At 48.3% G+C, this 21,692-nt stretch overlaps 1 protein-coding gene across 1 annotated transcript in view; it reads right to left on the bottom strand.

Annotated features, from left to right (window-relative positions):
• The window catches only part of DUSP29 (dual specificity phosphatase 29), a 32,048-nt gene extending 11,573 nt beyond the window's left edge, over positions 1-20,475 (bottom strand). The window contains exons 1-2 of the mRNA XM_069460725.1: positions 20,444-20,475; positions 9,478-9,708 (exon numbers count right to left, since the gene is read on the bottom strand). Coding sequence (XP_069316826.1) covers positions 9,478-9,674 — 197 coding nt within the window. The 5' untranslated portion in view covers positions 9,675-9,708; positions 20,444-20,475. The remainder of the gene's footprint in view (positions 1-9,477; positions 9,709-20,443) is intronic.
• Positions 20,476-21,692: the final 1,217 nt, after the last annotated feature.

Raw genomic sequence — 21,692 nt, forward strand, 5'->3', positions numbered from 1 at the left:
CACCTTATTTTTTTGGTCACATCTCTGATTATGTCTTTAGGAGAGATTTTTCTAAAGTGAAATTGCTGGGTCAACAGACATGAACATTTTTAAATACATTTGATACTTTTTACTAAATTACCTTATAGAGAACTTGCTCAAATTTCATTGTGATTTTTATTCTTTGTGAATTTCATAAGCAGAAAAAAAATGGTGTTTCATTTTCACTGATTTGTTTTAAGCAATGAGATTGGACATTTTCTCACACGTTTGTTGGACTCGTGCAGTTTACTTTTGAAGAACATTATGTCCCTGGTTTTTGACCCAATTCTCCTTAGCTCTTCTCTGTTCCCCTGAACCTCCAGCCTAGCTCTGGAGCCTGACTCCAGACTGGGGAGCTGAGGAAGCGACTTCCTTCTCAATGACTCCATTCCCTTAGCAGAGCCCTTCCCTCCCTTCCTCTTCCTCCAGCCTGGCCCAGACCCCTGCCAGCCCCTCTGGAGTTGCTCCCAGAGAGCTTGCTTCAAGCCCCTCCCTGGAGGGGTAGCAAACGAGCGCACTCTCCACAAGGCGGTCGCCGGGGGCAGTGCTCTTGACCTTCCACTTGTCAAGACCTTCGGCAGCTTCCTGATCTCACCCTCAATACTTCAGCCTCTGCCTGCAAGCCATTGTCCTAGATGTATGCTCTTGCACACAGGGGACAAGTCACAAGCCCTGAATAAATACGTCTGTACAAACCCTCCAACAGCTTCCTTCAAGTGGAGCTTCTTCCACGTTGCCAGGATTCTACGCTGGGCTTTGAGGAACATCCCATCATGATGGGGGTGGATCTCCACACCTGATGTCTGCAGAGGATCCGCTCATTTCCCACACCTGATCGTGCACTCCTGTTCAGGATGGGCTGTATCCTGCAATCTGGCACCTTATTTATGCTGATGGGTGTGACACTGGTGGTCACATGTCATTTCATGAGTGTGGCTCTGATGGTGACCTTCTCCAGTGGAGTCTTGACTGTGCCCACTCTTGGCAGGTGGACTTTAAAACAGCAGGTGCATTTCTAGCTTCTGATCTTGGTTAATTCACCTGATGTGAAAGTGAAACTCACTGGCCTTCTAGTTTCTCGGGTGTTCTTGTTACTTGCTGATGATGAAGCTCCTCTGTGTTGAGGCCCCTGAGAAAACACAGGGCTGACAGCTTAAACTGCGGCATGAACTAAAACAATGGAACCTCTGGGAGTCGTGTTTTCTTTACTTGCTGAATAGAACCAATTACACTGGCAGTATTTTCCTTACGGATTCTTGTGAAGTTGAATGATGCAACATTCAAACTTCTTTGAAGGATTAAAAAATAACTTCAGGGGAAAAAAGCAGGAGAAAGATGTACGTCAAAATGTGGCTATCCCATTACAAACTGTAGTAATGGGATTATAGAGAATTTTAATTTTCTTCTTTTTGTCTGTGTTTTGTAAATTTTCAGTAATGAACATGTCATATATTCATTTACTATGCAAATGTATACCATGATTTTTCTTGATGTTATTTCTTTAGTTCTCAGAAGAGACTATTGCAAAGACACAGGATGGCCTCTGGATTTTTAACTCTTGTTAAAAATACCTCCATATCTGCTCTACTCCCCTAAACTCTAGACCTCCAAGGAAAGGGTATGCAGGAGGCCTGGTCTGGAGAAATGTTATATTAATGATTGGACCTGGCATCTGGCTAACCGTGCAATTGGATGACGTTGCTTGAGGCCTTGACTGGGAAGCTGCCTTCCAGCAATGAAAAGGCCTGGCCAGGCCAGGGCCTCGGGCATCTCTCTGCAGCCACCTTGCCCATGACGGGTGTCCAGTTGTGCCTCAGTTGGCTTCAGTAGTTGGAGGTTCAGAGTCCAGGTTTTCTAGTTCTTTCAGGTAACACCCAGCACATTGGATTGGCAACCTTGGCTGTGTTTTTACTGCATCCTAAACTGGCCCTGCTGCACCCTGGAGAAGCAAGTCAGCCTCAGCTCTGCCTGTGCCTTAAGGCTGAATTAGTTCCCTCTTTTTGGAGAGAAGAAAGTGTCTCAGCTGATTGATCCAACTTCACCTCACTTCCCAGCTCTCAGCTGCAGGCCAGCCCCAGATGCCTCTGGTTTCTGAGGCTTGGGGGCATGCTTTTTTTTTTCTTTTTTTTCATTCTTTTTGTCGCCACCCCCACCCGAGATTTGGATAAGCATTTTGGGCCTATTGGGAGCCGAAAAGCAGATACAAGACAGAGAGTCCTGGAAAGCCAGCTCAGGCTGGGCGATGCTGGCCACAGGCCTTGGGAGGAATCGGACCCCAAAAGCCAGATCTTGGGGGCAACTGTAGTTTTAACAAGAAATGGGGAGCTGCTGAGGGCCCCCCACCACCATGCAAGCAGCAGAAGAGCTTAACAGCGCCCTGGCGCTGACTCACCGGGAGGCCCAGTTGTGGAGAGAGAAGAGCGATTATTTCTCAATTATCCTGTTTCAGGCAGGCCTTATCACTGGAGGCTGCCCTGCCTAGGAATTTGCAATCACTTTGACGGTAGCCGGGATATTTCCCTCCTGCTGACTATAGGGGAAAAAAAGGACTGAAAAAAGATTTTGCTAAGCAAATGAAAGATGTGAACAAGATTAAAGTGAGAATATTTAAATTACAGAAACTTAGTGCTTTCAAGCATACTCAAGCATTTTTGAAGCACCCATTTAGGGACTGCTGATTGATAAGAGGCGATGAATTATTCTTATCTCATCATTGACTGCCAGTCCCTGGCTCTCTGGAGGGCAACACTTGGTTAACCTAATTTGAATCTAATTTGAATGACTTAAAAGTAATAAAACAAGTATGTGCTTGAACCTAATAAAGCCTAATTTATTTAATAGGACATTTCTTAAAGAATTTTATTTTAGAGCTGGAAAGGACCTTTGAAATCATCCTTTGTTTTACAAATAAAGAAACTGAGATCCCAGAACAATAAAATATTTTGCCAAAGGCCACCCGCAGTTAGTGGCCACATGGCAATAGGGACTTGAAGTCTATGCCCTGAGTCATGCCCGAGAGCTGCATTCCGTGCTGAGCCTGCAGTCCCCACTGGTGGCAGATGCAGCCCCCCTACCATGTTGTGGGAAGTAAGTGGCGAGAGGGTGGCTGTACCTTGAGCGAAGACTGCGAAGACACTTCCCCAGGGTAACATATTGAGGGGGGGGAGCAGGCCCGACCCCCTCACGTTCCCCTCCTATCTGTGTGTGTCCCTATCTCACCAGGCTGCAGTGGTAGGGCCACCTCTCCTCTCCCCTGGGCTGGTGAACAATGGGGACTTGGAGTCACCAGGGCACCCACCTGGTGAATCCTTCTGGGGTAGCCTGGGATTGAGAAAACGCTTTAGAAATTCTGAAACCCACAGGCCCCTAGGGCTGTGATGTGCCACCGTCTTCTTAGGCCTTAGGTCACCCAGGTCCCTGGAAGGCCAGGACAGTGTCTGTGGGGGGAGGAGAAAAAGGAGTTGGAGCAGGCTCAGGAGGAAGGGCCTTCCTTCCAACACTCGACCTTGGGTTCCTGATGGGACGTCACGGGAGAAATTTGACCCAGGGTTGTCTTCTGTCCCAAGACTGCCCTTGGCACAGAGGGACCCTTAGCAGCAAAGCATGGTGACTGTGCTTTACTTTCCTCACACGCTGTGTTTTATATGTTTCTACATGTTAACTCATTGAATCCGCATTTTATAGGTGAAGAAATTGAAGCTCAGAAAGCTTGAGTGACTTGCCCAGGGCCACACAGAAACAGTATTTGGCCCAGACTTTGTGGCTCTGGAGGAGGTGCTTGGTGGTGGGTGGGTGGGAGTGGGGGCGTTGGGGGTGGGGAGGGGGGAGAGTGAGCTTCGTCTTAGGGGTAAGTGTGGCCCTCTGTGGGCTGGGCTTCAGGAACAGACGGTGGCTTCGGCTGCCCCAGGCAAGCCATCCTCACTCCTGGGTCCTGACCTCCTTCACTTCCAGAGCCTTGGTACTTGTCTTAGAAATCTTAGGTGGCTCACACCTGTAGTCGTAGCACTCTGGGAGGCCGAGGCGGGAGGATCACTTGAGGTCAGGAGTTCAAGGCCAGCCTGACCATCTCTACAAAAAGTAGAAAAAATTAGCCAGGCATGGTGGCATTTTCCTGTAGTCCCAGCTACTCAGGAGACTGAGGCACGAGGATCCTTTGAGCCCAGGAGTCTGAGTGAGCTATGATGATGCCAGTGCACTCTAGCCAAGGTGACAGAGTAAGACTCTGTCTCAAAAAAAAAAAAAAAAAAAACTTTACGCGCTTTTAGGGAAAGGAAAAACTCAACTGAAATATAAATATCAAATTAAAACTGAGGCTTTGTGCCAGAAGAACCAGCTCTGAGCCACCCTTGTTTTGGGCAACACCTAAAAAGAGACCAAGAAGCACAGGCAGCCTTGCGTGTTCACAGCCCAGGTTGTAACCTTTGCGTGGTTGCATTGGCATGGAATTAATTGCTCTTTCAATAAGCATCTGTGAGTCTTGTTGACCTTGTTAAGTGAGTGTCACAGAAGGGAGCCCTGAGCTCAGGGCTGAGATCAGCGACAAGCACCATGTCAAGCTGACTTCACGCTTCCTCCCCCAGCTGAGCACGCAGGTCTCACGCACTTGACCCTGGAGCCTGCCTGGACTGTGCATGTGTGTGTTTGTTTTGGGCTCGATTAGGCAGAGTTGGATCGAATTGAAAGGGCAGTGACATTTTCTTGGTTGAAAGAAGCAAGGTCATGGTCACACGTCAAGGAGGAGCATGTCTTATCAGAACACTTGGGTTCTGCTCACTTTCAATGGCTTCCTAAGTCCCTGGGCTGGCATTCAGCCTTCCACAAGGTGGCCCTGACCTACCTTTCCAGACTTCTTTTCCACTAAGTGACAATAATAACAATAAAATTTGCATTTGTCTATTTCTTTATAATTTACAAAATGGTTTTACATTCCTTATTTCTTTGAAGCTTCTCAGTAACTATTTTTAGAGTTAGGCCTAGGAAGTTAAAAGGACCTGCCCAAATCCACCACATAACCAAGTGGCTACGGTAGATTGTGTGATTGTTTAGAATATTTCCCGCCCCTCCGTGGGTGTAGGTTATACTTTCCTGCCCCATTGATGGGAGGCTATGGCATGGACTTGCTCTGGCCAATGAAATGTGGGCAAAAATGGCATGTGTCACCTCTAAGCCAGCTTATGGTTTGCCAAGTCTCTCTTTTTTCTCTGCTACAAGCCCGGCAAGATCTCAAATAGGGGCTGCTCCATCAGCCTGAGTGCCGGAGTAGAGTGGCCATGGCAGCCTGCCAGAGCCAGCCCATCATCATCTGCAGCATGAGTGAGAAATAAACCGTTGTTGTGGCAGGCTACCGAGATGTCGGGGTGACCTGTTAGATTAGTGCAGCTAACCTAAACTGAACTACACAGTGGTAGAATCTGGCTTAACCTCAGACCTTCTGAAAGTGTACTGTATCCATCCCCTTAATTCCAGATAAACCGCCCTGTTTGTTCTCACCCCCATAGCTTTTCTCGTTCTGCTCCCTCTGCCTGGAATTTCTTTGAAATCCTGCCCATCTTTCAAAGTCAAGCTTGGGATCCACCTCTTCTGTGACCTTTCTCAGATCCGTGATCACACCAAGCACTTACCAACCAAGCATTTACTGTGTGCCACATACAAGTCTAACACTTGTTTCATTTCATTTCGTGTTCACCCTCTGAGATATGTTCTATTATTGTTGCCTATAAGGTGAAGAGAGGTAAAAATAACTTGTCCAAGGTCACGCAACTGGCAATTGGCAGAGCCAAGACTCAAACCCCAGGCTGGAGTAGGAGTGCCGCCCCCTACTTCTCCTTCTGTTCCCTGTCAGATTCCCACCGTCTCTTCTCCTCAACTCTGCAACAGCATCTTTACCTAACTGACATGGTTTATTTATTTTTTTTATATGGGTTTGAGCATAAATTCTCCCACTTACTGGTGATGTGACATTGGGCTGGTCACTTAATTTCTTGGAGCCTCATTTTCTTCTTTGTATCTGCCACAGCTCCTAGCAAGGTGCCCAGTGAATGCTTACTGATTGACTGACTGACTGAATGAATGAACTCTCTGAGCCTCGGCTTTCCCATTTGTAAAATGGGAGTAATAATAGTTGGAGTTTAAATGATGCCTAGCAAAGGCACAAGACATAAGAATTCAATACAATTTAGGTATTATTATTAGAGGAAAGGGAAATATAGTATTGAATATACAGAGAGGAAAAACTTGCTGCTCGATATAGGAATTGGGAAAACTAGCCTCATGGCAGAAGTGACTTGAGTGGACTTTGAAGCATGCATAGGACCTGGACACAGAGATGAGCTCAAGGGAAAGACATTTTAGGCAAAGGGAACAGCACGGATAAAGACACGAGACAGTGTAAATCTTAAAATCTTAATTCCTCTTCCCCCAGGTGTACATTTCCAGGTTTGTATCTAAGGAAATAATCCTAAATATAGAAAAAAAAATTCTACATAAAAATGTCCACTGCAGCATTGTTTATAAAAGTAAGAACATTAATTATAATATATCTATAATAATTAAATGTATAAGAAGTATACATTTAATAAGGGGAGATGTTTATGAATGATGCTATGTGAAAAATAAAATTAAATGAATTATCAATATTGTTACAGCTATATAAAAACAAATTTCAAAACCAAAAGTAATACACAGAAAGCCTGGGAGGAAATGTACTGACATATTAATAGGAGTGTCTTTGGAGCGATGGGCTTTGGTGATTGCTTTGGGGGACTGAAAAGTTTTCTGTCTTACATTAGTTGTTATTTTGTCAACAAAGCTAACCTTTATTGAGTGCTGCCTGTGTGCTAGGCCCTGCACTATTTCACATACTTTATCTCACTTAATCCATACAACCCTAGGAAGTTTTTTTATTACTCTGTTACAAATAGGGAAAACTAAGACTTCTCTCTTTATACAGTGGGCATATATTACTTTTATAAAGGAAACATTTACTACATTTATTTAATATTTTATTACTAAAAGATAAGAGATGCAGATTCCCCCCCCCTTTTTTTGCTACTTCAAACAGCATTATAATAAGCATTGTTTTACATATTTCTTAAGTATTGGTACTCTTATTTCTGTAAGTTACACTTCTTGAAGTGACATTTTGGGTCAAAATGTATGTGTGTGTACCTTTCTTATTTTGAACTAGTTTTAGATTCACAGAAAAGTTGCAAAAATAGTACAGATATTGCTTGGCAATAAAAAGGCATAAAATACTGATACATGCTACAACTTGGATGAACCTTGAACACATTATGCAAAGTAAAACAAATCTAGTCCCAAAAGGCCACATATTATATGATTCCATTTATACACACTATCTGCAATAGGTAAGCCTATAAAAACAGAAAGTAGATGGGCAGTTGGGAGGCCCTGTGGGAAAGGCAGGAAATCGGGAGTGACTGTCTGATGGGGTCAGGATTTCCTTTTGAGCTGATAAAAATGTTCTGAAATTAGATAGTGGTGATGGATGCACAACTCCATGCACACAACAAAACCACTGAACTGTACACTTTAAGAGGGTGAATTTTATGGTATGTGAATTATATCTCAATAAAGCTGGATTTAAAAATGAAAGTGGGCCGGGCACGGTGGCTCACGCCTGTAATCCTAGCACTCTGGGAGGCCGAGGCGGGTGGATCGCTCGAGGTCAGGAGTTCGAGACCAGCCTGAGCAAGAGTGAGACCCCGTCTCTACTAAAAATAGAAAGAAATTATATGGACAACTAAAATATATATATACAAAAAATTAGCCGGGCATGGTGGTGCATGCCTATAGTCCCAGCTACTCGGGAGGCTGAGGCAGGAGGATCGCTTGAGCCCAGGAGTTTGAGGTTGCTGTGAGCTAGGCTGAAGCCACGGCACTCACTCTATCCCAGGCAACAGAGTGAGACTCTGTCTCAAAAAAAAATAAAATAAAATAAAATAAAAAAATAAAAAAATAAAAAAAAATGAAAGTGGCTCAGAGAGTAGTGTGTACTCTTCTCCTACAGTCCCCTAATGCTCATAACTGGAAAATGATTGGGTAAATCGTGGCACTATGGAATAGTAAAAGTACATGACAGTATATATGGTATGATTCATTTTTTTATTGTTTAAAAGAAATGGAAACTCTTTATGTGTGTGTATATGTTTCCTTATGTTTGCAATAGCCTATATAAAGTGGTAGAAGTATGCAAGTAAACTCAATACTGGTTAGTCCATGGTGGAATTAAGAGGGCACAAAGGGAGATTATGCAGTTTATTTTTATAATCCTCTATTTAGTTTAATCTAGTATAAAAAGACAGGTAATGCTTGTAACTTTTTAAATTTGAAAACATGAAGGGGAAAAAAAAGACAAAGGACGATGCCCCTGGATCTTCCTGTGACTGGGCAATTACCTCTAGGTTTTAAGCAGCAAGATGGGTATTAAAATCACCCCTGCAGAGGTCCTGCACCACCTGCTCCTTGGAGAGATGGAACTTGAGCTGGTTCCCAGAGGATGGAGGGAGGAGTGAGTGGTCGCGGAAGTTAAGAACAAGGCTTCTGTGTTGGGCAGAGCTGCGTTTGAATCTCACCTGTCTGCTACCTACTGAGCTGTGGGACCTTGGGCCAATTACTTAACTGCTCAATGCCTTGGTTTCCTGATCCTTAACATAAAAGTAATTTCATAAACTCTTTCATTGGGTTATCAGGAGAATAAAGTGAGAGCATGCGTGCAAGATGTTTAGCACAGTGCCTGACATATAGTGTTCAATAAATGATAGCCATTATCATTATTAACATTATTTACAGCAGGCACAACTCAATTGTTTAAGGAGTGGGAAATGGTGGCTATAAGAATCTAAAGCAGGCGACAGCAACCTCACTTTAGGCCTGCCATCCTTCCGGACACATAGGTTGATGTGCTCCTGTGCCTTCCACCTGAGAATTGATTTTATTCTTGGTGGTGTTATACCCATCTTAAATAGAAGACTACATTTCCCAGCCTCCCTAGCAGCTAGGAGCAAGGGAAGTCTTGGGTGTGACTTCCCTTCAGAAAGATGCCCCATTGCTCTTCCTTTCCCTCCATCTTCCTGCTGTCTGGATCCTACAGCTGATGGCTGGAGCCCCACCAGCAATCTGGGACCCGGTAGCAACCTTGAGGCAGGAAGCTATGCCCCCAGGACGGTGGAGTAGAAACAAGCGCCTGAGGCCCTCATGGCCCTGCAGTGGCCATGCCAGCCCCAGCCCATCGTCCTCCAGACTTACAGCGAGAGAGAAATAAACCTCTGTCTTGCTTAAGCCCTTTGTCTGGGTTTTCTGTAAAAGGAAGATAAGCCCAGCCCTAACTGAGTTCTCACAGAACAACTAACCTAAAGACGCAAAGCTCATGGCCAGGAGGTGGCTCAGGGTGTGAGCTGGGGAGGGGCCACAGGGAGGCCGGGCCTGGGCACTTACTCGTCACCGATGTAGAGCTTGGGCCAGACCTCGTTGACGTGGGTGTACTGGGGACTGCCCTTCCAGAAGAGCCGCTCCAGCTCGAAGGCCCCGGGGGTACAGTAATCCTCCTCCTCCTCCTCCGCCTTCAGCGACAGCCTCTTGGCAGACGACGGGTAGGCATTCTTTAGGCTTGTCTTCGGTTCTCCGGATGTCATTTTGGAGCCAAGGGATTTTCTTTCCTTTCTGCAGCTGGTCAGGAGAGAGGGTGAGAATGGGGGTTACCAGGGCACACTGAGGTAGGGACTGAGCTTTACAAATAGAGGAGGGATAAGCCCATCTTAAAATTTGGCAGGCGCTTCTGCGGCCTGCTATGCACCCGCTTCCTATTCCCAGGCCATACAGGTCCACAAGGAAGGCCATGATGGCAGTTAAACGACACTTCCCCAGCATTCCAACCTTTCCAGGGCGCGGGTGCTAGGGGCCTCCGGTGCAGGCCAAGCCCGGCTTTGGGCCTAAGAAATCCTGTAGGCAGCCGGTCCCTTCCTGCCTTCCTTTTAGAATTTACCCCTTCTTTGGCACCTACTTTTTCCTTTATCAGACTGGAACCTGCTAGTTTAAGCCATTTTGGACCCAAACAGAACAGCCCAGAAGGTCCCTGACATTCCAGGCCTGCGGCACTCTCAACCTTTGCAGGGAGCAGTCGGCGGGTCCAGGGCCTGCCTGGGTCTGGGTCTTGGCCGCCACGTGCATAAGCAGAACTTCAGAAGCCTTGAGGTGGGAGAAAACTTGGCCGCGGGAGGGTCAGCCAACTCGTTAGGACAGTTGAAGTCAACGTGCACAGCTCTCACGCTGGGAGGCCGAGGGTCACTGCGCTAACTTACCAGGGGGTCACAAGAGAGAGATGCTCCAAGCTGGAAAGCTGTGCCTGCAGATTGAAACGTGTATTGGAGCTTGTCCAGCTCTGCAAGTGGATTGCAGAAGAGTTTCCACTGTCCCCAAGGAAATGAATTCACTGTGGAATTGGGCAATGTTTGTCCCCTGAGCCAAGTAAACGATACATCTACGGTCAGACAGCTTGGGAAGAGAAACTGTACTCGTGCCCTGAGACTGGAGGGAGGGAGAGACGACGGGTGGGATGACTGAGAAACATGGAGGTGAGTGGCAGGGAGGGAATGTTAGTTATTTGATGAATACTTACAGAGCACTTGTTTTGTGGCAGACTGTTCCGAGTGCTTTACAATTATAAACTCATTTAATCTCAACAACCCTGTGAGGTAGGATTATCCTAATACCCTGTTATTATCCCCATTTTACAGCTGAGGAAAACTGTAAATGGAGGATGTTTGCAGCACGAGGTCTTAGCCCTCTGAGAGGAGGGCCGGGGGTGCAGTACCAGAAGGGGCAGGCCAGGGATGCAAGAACATAAACAAGGGTTGGTAGCTTCAAAGGCCATTGGGATCATTTCCGAAGGATTCAGAATATAACTTGGAGAAAAATGGGACAAATTGGACATAAATAATAAAAATAACTGCAGTGGATTGAAGCACATCAAACACTTAGATCATAATGATACTTAAAACAATTATTCGCTGTTGGAGGATGCTAGGGAAGCAGCTCCTTAGAGTGAAGATGGATAAATAAAGGGCAAGAACCTAGCATTTATTGTTCCTTTATTGTACAAACTACTACTGGGTAGATGAGGGAAATTTTCGCTTTTAGAGAAGTATTCCAGAAAATAAATAAGGAAGCACCATTTTACACCACCCGATGAGCTGCTGCACCAGGACTGAGTGCTGACTGCTCACAGCACAGAGTAAGAAGAGCCGATGAGACATCATATACCCTCTGATAGAACACGCCACCACAGCCAGAGATGTCTCTCCCGAGAAAAACCTGAATCTTATCAGAGTCCTCAGAGTCTAGATCTAACAGCCGATTTGCAGAAGACTCGGAGGACAGTTAAATTATACCGCAGGGTCTTATGTTTTAGAACTATATACTGAAATATTCGCAGATGAAATGATATAATGTCTGGGATTTGCTTCCAAAATAATACCATTGGGAAAATATGATACTGCAGTGTTGGGGGGAGGTGTGGACAGGGCGCGGATGAGGCAGGGTTGGATGGGAGTGACGGTCGTTGGGGTCGGATGATGGTTACGAGGTAGTGACCGGTTTTGGGTGTGTTTGGAATTCTCGTGATAAAAACTTAAAAAGAAAAGGAAAGGGCTGAAACCACTGCTTTGGGGAATTTGATCCTTCCAAGTCCATAGTAGGTGACTTAAAGGACCACTGGCTAGAGTGTGTGCCTGTGGGGTCGTGGGAAGCCAGGATTTGTGACTTCCTCCTGCAACATCCTACTTCCTGCGACGGAGGTGGGAACAAGGGGCAGCAGAGGGGACCCTTGTTTGGAGTCTCAAAGGGTCATCTAAGGACCATCTCTGGCAGAGTCACTGGCATTGGCTAAAAATACAGATTCCTGGGCTGCCCACTGGACCAGGGCCAGGGGCCTAGGAGTCGGTATTGTAACAAGCTCCCAAGTGCGTGAGATGCTCACTACAGTTTGACGATAATTGCCTGGGAGGTGGCTGCGGAGCAGAGGAGCCGTGGAGTTGAGGGAAAGGTGCTGAAGGCGCTCGTGAAGGAACAGAACAAGCGAGGGAGTGGCTGAGGGGTGCACGGACGGCGAGGCAGGGCTGCTGAGGCAGGACTGCGCCCCTGGGCCGCGGCGGAGGAGGGTGCGCGGGTGGCTGGTCAGGGCCACCCTCCCCTCTGGGGCCTGCCTCTGGGCGAGTCCAGTCAGGGGGGAGAAATGTTTTCAAAAGCAGCCAAAACCTCTCTTGCAGGAACCAGCACAGCCCCCTCAGTCTCCTAATAGCAAAGCGCTGGCTCTCCCTGCTTCAGGCCCACAGGGGGCTTAATTTTGAGAAGTCCGAAGCTCAGCCCATCCATGGCACCCACTCTTCTTGCTTCGGAGTGAGTAGAACCTGGGGCACCGTGTACCTAAATGTGGTGGTTCAGGCCATTTTGAACCCTGCCTGCTACTAACGGAGGCTTTCAGAAGAGGTGATTTTAGGGAGACGCTGGAGTAAATTCCATTCTGAAACCGCCATCTGCCTCCTTTGATCACTGAGACTGACCTCACCCTTGGTGGGGCCGTCCCTCCTTCATTACACGGCGGAGGGAACCATCCCCGTCCCCGTCCCCGTCCCCATCCCTGCACTGAAAGCCTCGGCTGGATTTCCAGACAGAAGAGGAAGTGGTGCGGTCTACCCAGAGCAGCTTGGCACGCAGAGGGAGCTCTGGGATCTATTATCCTCCAGCGTGCAGATTTGATGGGGAAAGAGAACAAAGCGTAGAGCCGTCCAGAAACCACAGACCTGTAATCTTTCCAAATCCTGAAGGCGGCTTGTGTGCATCCCTCTCCGCATGGCTCCCAAATCTCCAATTCTCAGAGAGGCCTGGAGCGTCTGTTTCCCAGATCACAGCCAAAATGGAAGGGGAAGACAAATCTGTTCTGTTTGGTTTCCATAGATTCGACCCAGAGATTAACTGCCAAGGTCTCAATGACACACACAATATCAATCACAGGCTAAATGTCATAATGAGAGCTGGGCAGGCTGTCAAGAGAGGCCTCCAGGTTCCTGTTACAGCTTCATATTTAAAGATTTGGTCCCAGGAAATCAAATGTTGTCTCTGAAGGCTACTTGGCCTGTGTGTAGCATCGGCCTGTCTCCTCCTGAGGGTAGCAAACTCAGGCCCCTTGGCGGAGGGGCCAGGCAGGTAACATAGAGGAAGCAAGTGTGTTGGGTATTAAAAAGATCAATCAAACAAACAAAAACCTATTGACTTCAGGCATGAGACATTAGGGAGTGGTGGAGAGTGTGGCACACCAGAGAGCAAATGCCTCCTCTGAAGCAGGCAGCAGCTTGCCATTCCATGTGGGAATGTTAAGCCCAGATTTTCTGATATTAATACTTTTATGATTCTTATAGATTTTTGTGAGAAATCTATTGAATTGTAAAGGTAGGCGGCAGTACTAAATGCTACCTTTGCCTGTCTCATTCCTCAGGTCAAGTCACTGCCACATGCCACATAAGTGGACAGTTCCTTTCTACACAAAAGGCTTCCTAGCCCAGCACTTGGGTTTCCCTGCTTGAGGGCGTTTTCCGGTCTTTGTGCTGGTCCGGCCTGAAGTGTGGGGAGTGAACACCCCCAGAAGTTATCCCCAAGAGGGTCCGGGGTTGGGAGGTAAACACCCCAGCTTCTTCAACCCTGAGTGGGCCAATTTTAAACTATGTCCTATACAGTCTCCCCAGTGTGCTGGGGCCCCAGCTGCCCAGAGTGGTACCCTGCCCACTGGCACATCCGTCACCAGCTCCCTCCCTCCCAGGCACCCCGCACCCCACACCGTGCTCCCTGGAGCACCTGAAAAATAGATCACGCGCACTCAAACCCTGGTCTCAGGGCCTGCTTTTGAGGGAAACATACCTTAAGAGACTGCTAATTTTACAACATTTAAAGATATTGTGGTATACATACATCAAAACATCACATTGTACTCTATAAACATATACAATTATTATTTGTCAATTAAAAACAAAAATTTAAATTAAAAAAAGAAAAAACAAAGATACTGTGATAACAGAGGATACAAGAGGCCAAGCAGTACTTGACCCTCAGGCCTGGAGTGCCACTTTCTCCCATGAAGCAGTGGCCTTGCCTTTGAAGAGCTGTCAACACAGGACCCCTCATTAACTCAGACTCTATTTCAGAACTCTTGATGGTACAGCTTGCATTTGGTTAAAGGTTTCCTGTCCCCAAGGAGGAATGATTTTGATCTGAATTCAAAACTGTAATTTTGACTCTATGAATTTATGCAAAAAAAAAAATTTAAACAAAAAACTTCATATAGTTTTTTTTTTTTTGCTTTTTAAAGTAGAAAAAACACATCAAAATATCAATACTATGGGCGAGTGGCAGGACTCAAGGAGATTTTTTTTTTTCTGTTTTCTAGTTTGGGATTCTTTTAATAAATAATCATATTTTATAATAAATAACCTTGTCTGTATTTTTTAACTGTGCTGGCCAGAACAGTCTGGGCAAGAAGCTGCTCGTGTCTTCAAATTTGCGATTTCCGCTCTATCTAGCTTGCTCCTGGGACCTGGCACTGTCACTTGCCCCAACAATCTCTGGGGACCTCAGGTCTACACATCTCATCCTCCCTGAGCTTCAGCGTCTTATTTGATAAAATGCAGCTATAACTAGAGGGGTAAAGATGCTTTCTTCTAAAACAAACAAACAAACAAACAAAAAACCCCAAGCTGAACTCTTTCGCTTTCTGAGGTGGCAGATGGGGGACTCGGCATGGAGAGATGCATAATTCATTTCAGTGGGAAAAATTAAATCTCCAAGCGGAGCCCTTCAGCCTGCAGAGCGTGGCCAGGGAGCCATGCCTGGTAATGAGAGCGTGGCAGGAAAGTCCGTCATTTTGAAGACCCACAGTAGAGGCCTCTTGCTGAACAAAAACACCCTTTGAGGATTCTTTTGATGGGAAAAAGATAGGTTCTGCAGCAAGGCCCTGAGAGTGGTGGAGGGAAACAAAGAGTACTAAATTGTTCTGTGCAATAAAGCAAGAGAGCTTTGAGTTTCCTAGAACATTCCAGGAGGGGTGCGAGGGGGCCCTGTGGTGGGATGGGGGAGAGGGGAGGGCTTGGGGCCGGAGACCACCGAGTGAGGAGCTTCCAGGGAAGAACCAGCCACAGGACTACGGAGACAGGGATTCCCGGCGTTCAGTGTCGCGGTGCCCCACAGCCATGTCAGCCCTTGCGTGACCCTAAACCTTCGGCGAAACAGTTACACGTAACAGCCATGTTTGCGGTGATTTCCAGAAATCAAAGGAAGAGGAGCTTTCGCCAGTGGAGAGAAGAGACCAGAAGTTTATGAAGTAGCATGTACGGAATGATCCCGTCCTTGTACAAACATACATTTCACCAAAATATTAGCACTGGCTATGTACTCATTTTAGGGTGATGAAATTATACATGAGTTTTGTCTTCTTTTTTTAGAAGTAACTATCTTTTACAATTTTTCTGTGATAGACTCGAGCACATGAAGGAAAAAAGCCCAAACCCCATGTAAGTCCTATGTTCTGTATGCAGCAGGTGCTCACCCTACACCTGTGGGCGGAGGCACCCTCAGGACAAGGTCTGCCTCTGTTCCTCACATTCTTCCCAGAGCACTGAGTGCCCTCCTACTAAGGCGGAGTCCCCAGAAGGCAGGTGTGTCCTTCCTGAGGTCTCTCAGCAGCCAGGGCTAGGTTGTGTCAGAAGGTCATTATAGTCCCCTGTGATTCCTGGGATGATCATAGCTCACTGCAACCTCAAACTCCTGGGCTCAAGCGATCCTCCTGCCTCTGCCTCCCAGAGTTACAATTTCTTTAAGAAAAAGAAAACCAAATAGACACAGAGCCTTGGAAGAGCAATTGTCGGGTTCTGAAGCTTTGGGGAAAATTCACCTCTGAAGGCTGGGCGTGGTGCATTCTGGGAGGCTGAAGAGGGAGGTTGACTTGAGGCCAGGAGTTCAAGACCAGCCTAAGCAACATAGTGAGACCCCCATTCTCTACAAAAAATATTAGTAGAAAAATTAGCTGGGCTTGGTGGCTTGTGCTTATAGTCCCAGCTACTCAGAGGGCTGAGGCAGGAGGATCGCTTGAGCCCAGGAGTTTGAGGTTGCTGTGAGCTATGATGATGCCACTGCACTACAGCCTGGACGACAGAGAGAGACTCTGTCTCTAAAAAACTAAAAATCAAAAACTAAAAAAAATTTATCTCTGAAGGAAACTTCCTCCCCCTCTGACTTCAGATGAAGAGGGCAGCACCCCTTCCCCCCCGCAACCCCTCACCCCCACAGTGTCAGAGCCAGCGTCCTTGACTTTGCTTAGCCTGGTCTTAGTTTAGTCTAAGTTGGCTGATATCAGGGGTGCTCAGGGGCGCTCTGTGGGGTCACAGGTAGGGATAGGAAGTGAGTGGCATTATTTCCTCCCTGACTCTACCTCAGAAGTTAGGCCTGGCCCTGCCCGCAGAGCTGAACTGTGGTGTCCTGGGTGGGGTAGGGCTCGGCCAGAGAGGGTTCTGCCTCCTTGAGGTTTTTAATCTAGTAGAACAGTTCATAGTCTAATCTTTTAAAAATTCTCCTCTCCCTTCGAAGGCATTCTGTATCTGTGCATCCACGTACACACATTGCATATTTATGTTCCTAACGCAAGTGAATCACGGGGAAAGTTACTCTGAGTTTAAATGCACACGCACCACATTTATTCCATGACACCACCCAAGATGGGCCTGGAATGTGCTTTGAAAGAAGGGGGAGAGTAAAAACATTATTGTGGTTGTGTAAATTGCTCTGTTAGGAGAGTAATACCTACTGCTGAGGTATGTGGGAGGGGTGGACTTTGGCAGCGGTGTCTATATATAAATACACACATATTTTTAATGTACTACAAGTCAGTGCTTGTCTTTATGCATTTTAAATCTACAGAAATGATCCCAACTAAGAAACAAAAGTTGTGGATTTTTAAAAAATTAAAACTTGGACGAGGAAAACCCAGGAACTTTTTGTCGCCTCTAATTTAATTCCTAATGTATCAGACATATTCCAAGTTTAACAGATTTTTTTTTTTCCCTTTTGGATTCTGGCAAGTATGTTAACAGGAGGCAATTATGTGAATTAATATAAAATCCTTTTATTAAAAAAACAGAAAAGCCTTCATTTAAAAAGTAATTTAATATTCCTTCTACGGTGGTGTTGATGTCATGAACTTGTTTGATTAACTCTTCAAATGGTTTCAAAGCGCTTCGGGGTGGTAATTTATGAACTTCTAATTGATTTCCCCAATCTTGGTTTGGCAGAGGCGGGCCTCCCGGAAAGCCTGAGGAGGCTGGAGGCCCACACTCGGCTTCCCTCGCAGACGGGGAGCCAGCCGGGATGGGCTTCCCCGGGCGGCCGGCGGAGAGGGCCAGGGGAGGGCCGTGACGCCCGGCCAGGCCAGCTGTGGTTCCTGACTCCTAAGCCCCTGGGCCTTTGCCTTCTCTGCAGACGCGTGGAAACCCTGCAGGCAGTTTCCCAGCCCGGGGATTCTTTCGAGAACCATTTCCCACCGTGTGTCACCTCAGAACATGCCTTCTTTGTTTGGGGAAGGCCAAAGGGGGTCTCAGCCTGCGTGGGGTGCAGCCCTCATCGTGGGCCTGCCACCTCTCCCCGTCCCAGTCTGGGCCACTGTTCGCACCAGGCCTGTCTCTCTGACGCTGCACAGGGCATGCTCTGGGCCTTGGGAAAGGGGGTGGGGGGCTGTCCCCTCTTAAAGCTGCCACAAAAGTCCTTCGAGAAATCGAGGCCCTGGCCGGACCCGGGAAAACAATCATACACGTGGTTACTTTTACTGTGTAGCCCAGTGGTCATCTACTCTCAGACCTCCTAGATGGAGACTAACTGCCTCCATTTTGCAGATGAACAAATGAGGGCCCGTTAAGAAACTCCAAGCTAGTACGTGGAGCGATTGGGACTCGGCCGCAGCAGCCCTGCCAGCAGCCCAACCCGTGTGGCCGGACACTGCGCTAGATGCTTGGTCACAAGGGATAAGCTCCGGAGGGCAGCCCGGCCTTTCAGTCTTGTGTGCCCTCCTCCCCGGAGTGCAGCACCGAGTGGCGTGAAGTCGCAGTGAGAGCTCCGACTGGCCTTGGAGTCTCACGTACCTGGACTTCAGCTCCCTCATCTGTCAGATGGGGACAATATCCACCCCACTGGCTGTTGGATTAAATGAGATCTGCTGAGCCCTTGGCACATCAGCGTGGGCTCAAAGAGTGCTTCAGGGAGCAGGGATGAGGCAGCAGGAAGGGGCGGAGAATTCCCAACTGCTCCAAGAATAGGACAGAGTGAGTGGAGCAGGTGGGCCGGGGCAGGGGGTCTCTGTAGAGTAGCTGTGGCGGAGGAGACGGGGCATAAAGGAGCCTGAACACAAAGGAGCCCATTTTCTCCTGTGTGAAGTCAAACAAGGCTTTTAGGAGTGGGAGAAAGGACCGTCTCCAGCTAGTTGGTGTCTGGGGGCTCTGCCCGGCTGCTGTGAGGCTTGACTCCCTCTTTACCGTGGAAGTGGTGGGCCCAGAACCACCAGGGGTCACCGAAGGCAGAAATTCAAATACCACCTGCTCTGGAGTCAGGCTGAAGAGGACAAGCAGAGCTACGATCCTCGGCCCCAGCACCTCCCTCGGCTGTGCCCAGGCACCCAGGGGGAGGGGCCCCTACCCCACTGAGGGGCACCAGGGCAGAGTGGCTATGCTGGCAGACCCTGAGGCACACTGGGGTCCAGCCTCTCCTGCTGTCCAGGCTCTGGTACCTTGGGCCAACCACTTAGTTCTTTTTTTTTTTTTTTCATTTTTTCTTTCTTTTTTTTTTTTTTAGAGACAGGGTCTCCCTGGGTTCTCCAGGCTGGAGTGCAGTGATATGATCACAGTTCACTGCAGCCTCCAACTCCTGGGCTCAAACCATTCTCCTACCTCAGCCTCCCTAGTAGCTGGGACTACAGGTGCATGCCACCACACCCCACTTCATTCTTTGTGTCTCAGTTTCTTCATCTGAAAATGGGGCTGAGTTGATGATGTCCTCACAGAGCCATTGCAGTTGTGAGGAGTAAATGAGTTAATACTTATAAGGCAAGCTCTTACAGCAGTTCTGGGCACACAGCACCAGGAAACACTACCAATTCCCAAGGCAGCAGGGTCTGGGGAAAGCCAACCCTGCCTCTGTGGCCGGCGGAGGGCAGCGGCCCCTCCCCGGCTGGGCCCAGCTGGGCCTCAGTGGGCGAACAGCTCAGCCCCTGGCCTCAGTGCCTGCCCTCTGCCCCTCATCTGGTGGGGGATTGACAACAGTCATGGGAACGCCACCCTCAGACAGGACCCAGATTCCCACCCCACTCGGGTGTCACCAGCGATGGCTCCAGCTTATCAGACGGCAGAGGACACTGCCTCCCCTCTCACCCTCAGCACAGATCTGCCTTTGCCCCCACAGAGCCTTCAGGGTCAGTGACCTCCCCAACTGTCCTCAGCGCCCCCCATAGGTGCTGGTGGCCTCAAGCGCGACACACCTCTCAGGACAGATGTGCTCCTTGTGCCCCCCCCCCTTTTGCTCAGGAGCGTTTCCCTTGGGGTGTTTTCAGCTTTCATGAACAGTCAGAGTCCCCCGGGCCCAACAGCTCTTGGTTTCCAGGCCCCTGAAGGACCACTGGGGCCACAGCACAAGGACACCAGGGTCTAATGGGACAGCCCCGGCCCGAGATGCAGGATGGCTTCCCACTTCCTGCCTCCACGCGGCGCTGTCCTGGTGGAGCGGCTCTGGCCCTTGTGACCCAGCCTCCCCATCTCTGCCAGGGCACCACCATCCCCAACCCCATCCTCCCACCAGGACTGGGAAATGCTTCAAAAATAATCACTCTGTCCAAATGATGCTTCACGTTACCTGGGACACAGGGAGAATTCTCACTCCTGAGGTTTTAAGTACATAATTGTGATTCGTGCTGCTCTCCAATATGATCTGAGCCACTCTGATGCCTCTGTCTGTCCTGCCCCCGAGATTTTTCCGTTTCTACTGGCTAAATGGACAAATGTAGAACCTTGTTGGAATGTGAAATATGATACAGCACATCCAATGCTTCACAAGGGCCCGATGAACTGTAATCCACCCTATTACCCTGTAGAAATGGTCACTGAACTGGAAGCTCAGATTTAGAGGGAGGGAGGTGGAGAAAATGCCATGGTGTCTCTAGAAAAAGACAGAGCAGCAAGAAGCCTGTCACACTAAATGGATGTCGGCTGTTCTCCACACCTCCAGAAGTGGGGTAAAAAAGGGGCTTCTAAGCCCCACACCCAGGCTCCCAAAGAACACTTGGCTGAGCTCACGAGGGGCCAGCCTCCCCACCCAAGGGCCTTACCTGGGTGCGCCGGGGTCTGGCCGGGTCAGGAGGTGCTGGTCCGTGGGGTATGTGGCGGCTGCACACCCAGCCACCCTGAGTGGCATCAGAGGGCCTATTTTTAGGGTCAGATCTGCTGACGCTGACCTTGCGTGCTGTCCAGTCTGAGAGGAGACCCGAGGCATCTGCTTGCAAAATGATTCACCAGTGTGACCTGAAACCCTTGACATAGGAAGTCCTGTACCTGGAGCCCATGTGCTTGTCCCTGGCCCAGCCATGGAGGCAGGACACGTGGCCACCAGGGCAGGGACAGACGGGAACTTTCCAGCTTTGTTTTCTTGGGATGGACGAGGCCAGGTGTCCCGGAACAGCTAGAACAAGGGAGGTTTGCCCACTGGCACAGAGCCCATGGGAGGGCTGGGGCGCCCAGCAGGGAGGGGAGCTCTCTATTCTAGTCTCTTCTGAGAGTCTGTGGAGCCATCTCTGGGAGGTTGATAGAGTAGATGCCACATCGCACAGGGTGATCAATGAGACTCTGAGAAGGACTCTAAGCTTGGGGACAGTTTGCACTGTGCCACTTCCTGTGAGACCCACAGCAAGCACCCAGCCCTTCTGGACTTCAGTGGGGATAATGATCGTAAAACCGTCATCCTCTTGTGTTGCTAAGAGCGGTGACCGAGATAAAGGGTGGGAAACACTTGGCACAGTGCCTGACACCTGGCTAAAAAATGCTAGATGGGATTTAGTACACCAGAAATGTCCCCAGTTCAACAGTCACTCCCAGGTCTCTCTCCTTGGCTCTGCCTTCTCTCAACCTCACCTCATTGGCTCCAGCCTTCTGTGCGCTGGGGGCCCCCACCAAGGCCCCCCTTTTTAATGCTGAGGGCCACAGTCCTACCCAGTCTCCTCTGATTTTCTAGTAAAATCTTCTCAGGGCTTGCTATAGTTTTGTTTTGTTTTGCTTTTTGAGACAGGATCTTGCTGTCACCCAGGCTAGAATGCAGTGATGTCATCATAGCTCACTGCAGCCTCAAGCAATCCTCCCGCCTCAGCCTCCTGTGTCTCTGGGACTACAGGCTCACACCACCATGCCCAGCTAATTTTTCTTTTCTTTTCTTTTTTTTTTTTTAGTAGAGACAGAGTCTTGATCTTGATCTTGCTCAGGCTGGTCTCAAACTCCTGATCTCAAGCGATCCTCCCATCTTGGCATCCCAAAGTGCTAGGATTAAAGGTGTGAGCTACCACGCCTGGCCACTACAGTTTTTTTAAT

Source organism: Eulemur rufifrons, chromosome 28 (assembly GCF_041146395.1).
Source record: "Eulemur rufifrons isolate Redbay chromosome 28, OSU_ERuf_1, whole genome shotgun sequence".
Lineage (NCBI taxonomy): Eukaryota > Metazoa > Chordata > Mammalia > Primates > Lemuridae > Eulemur > Eulemur rufifrons.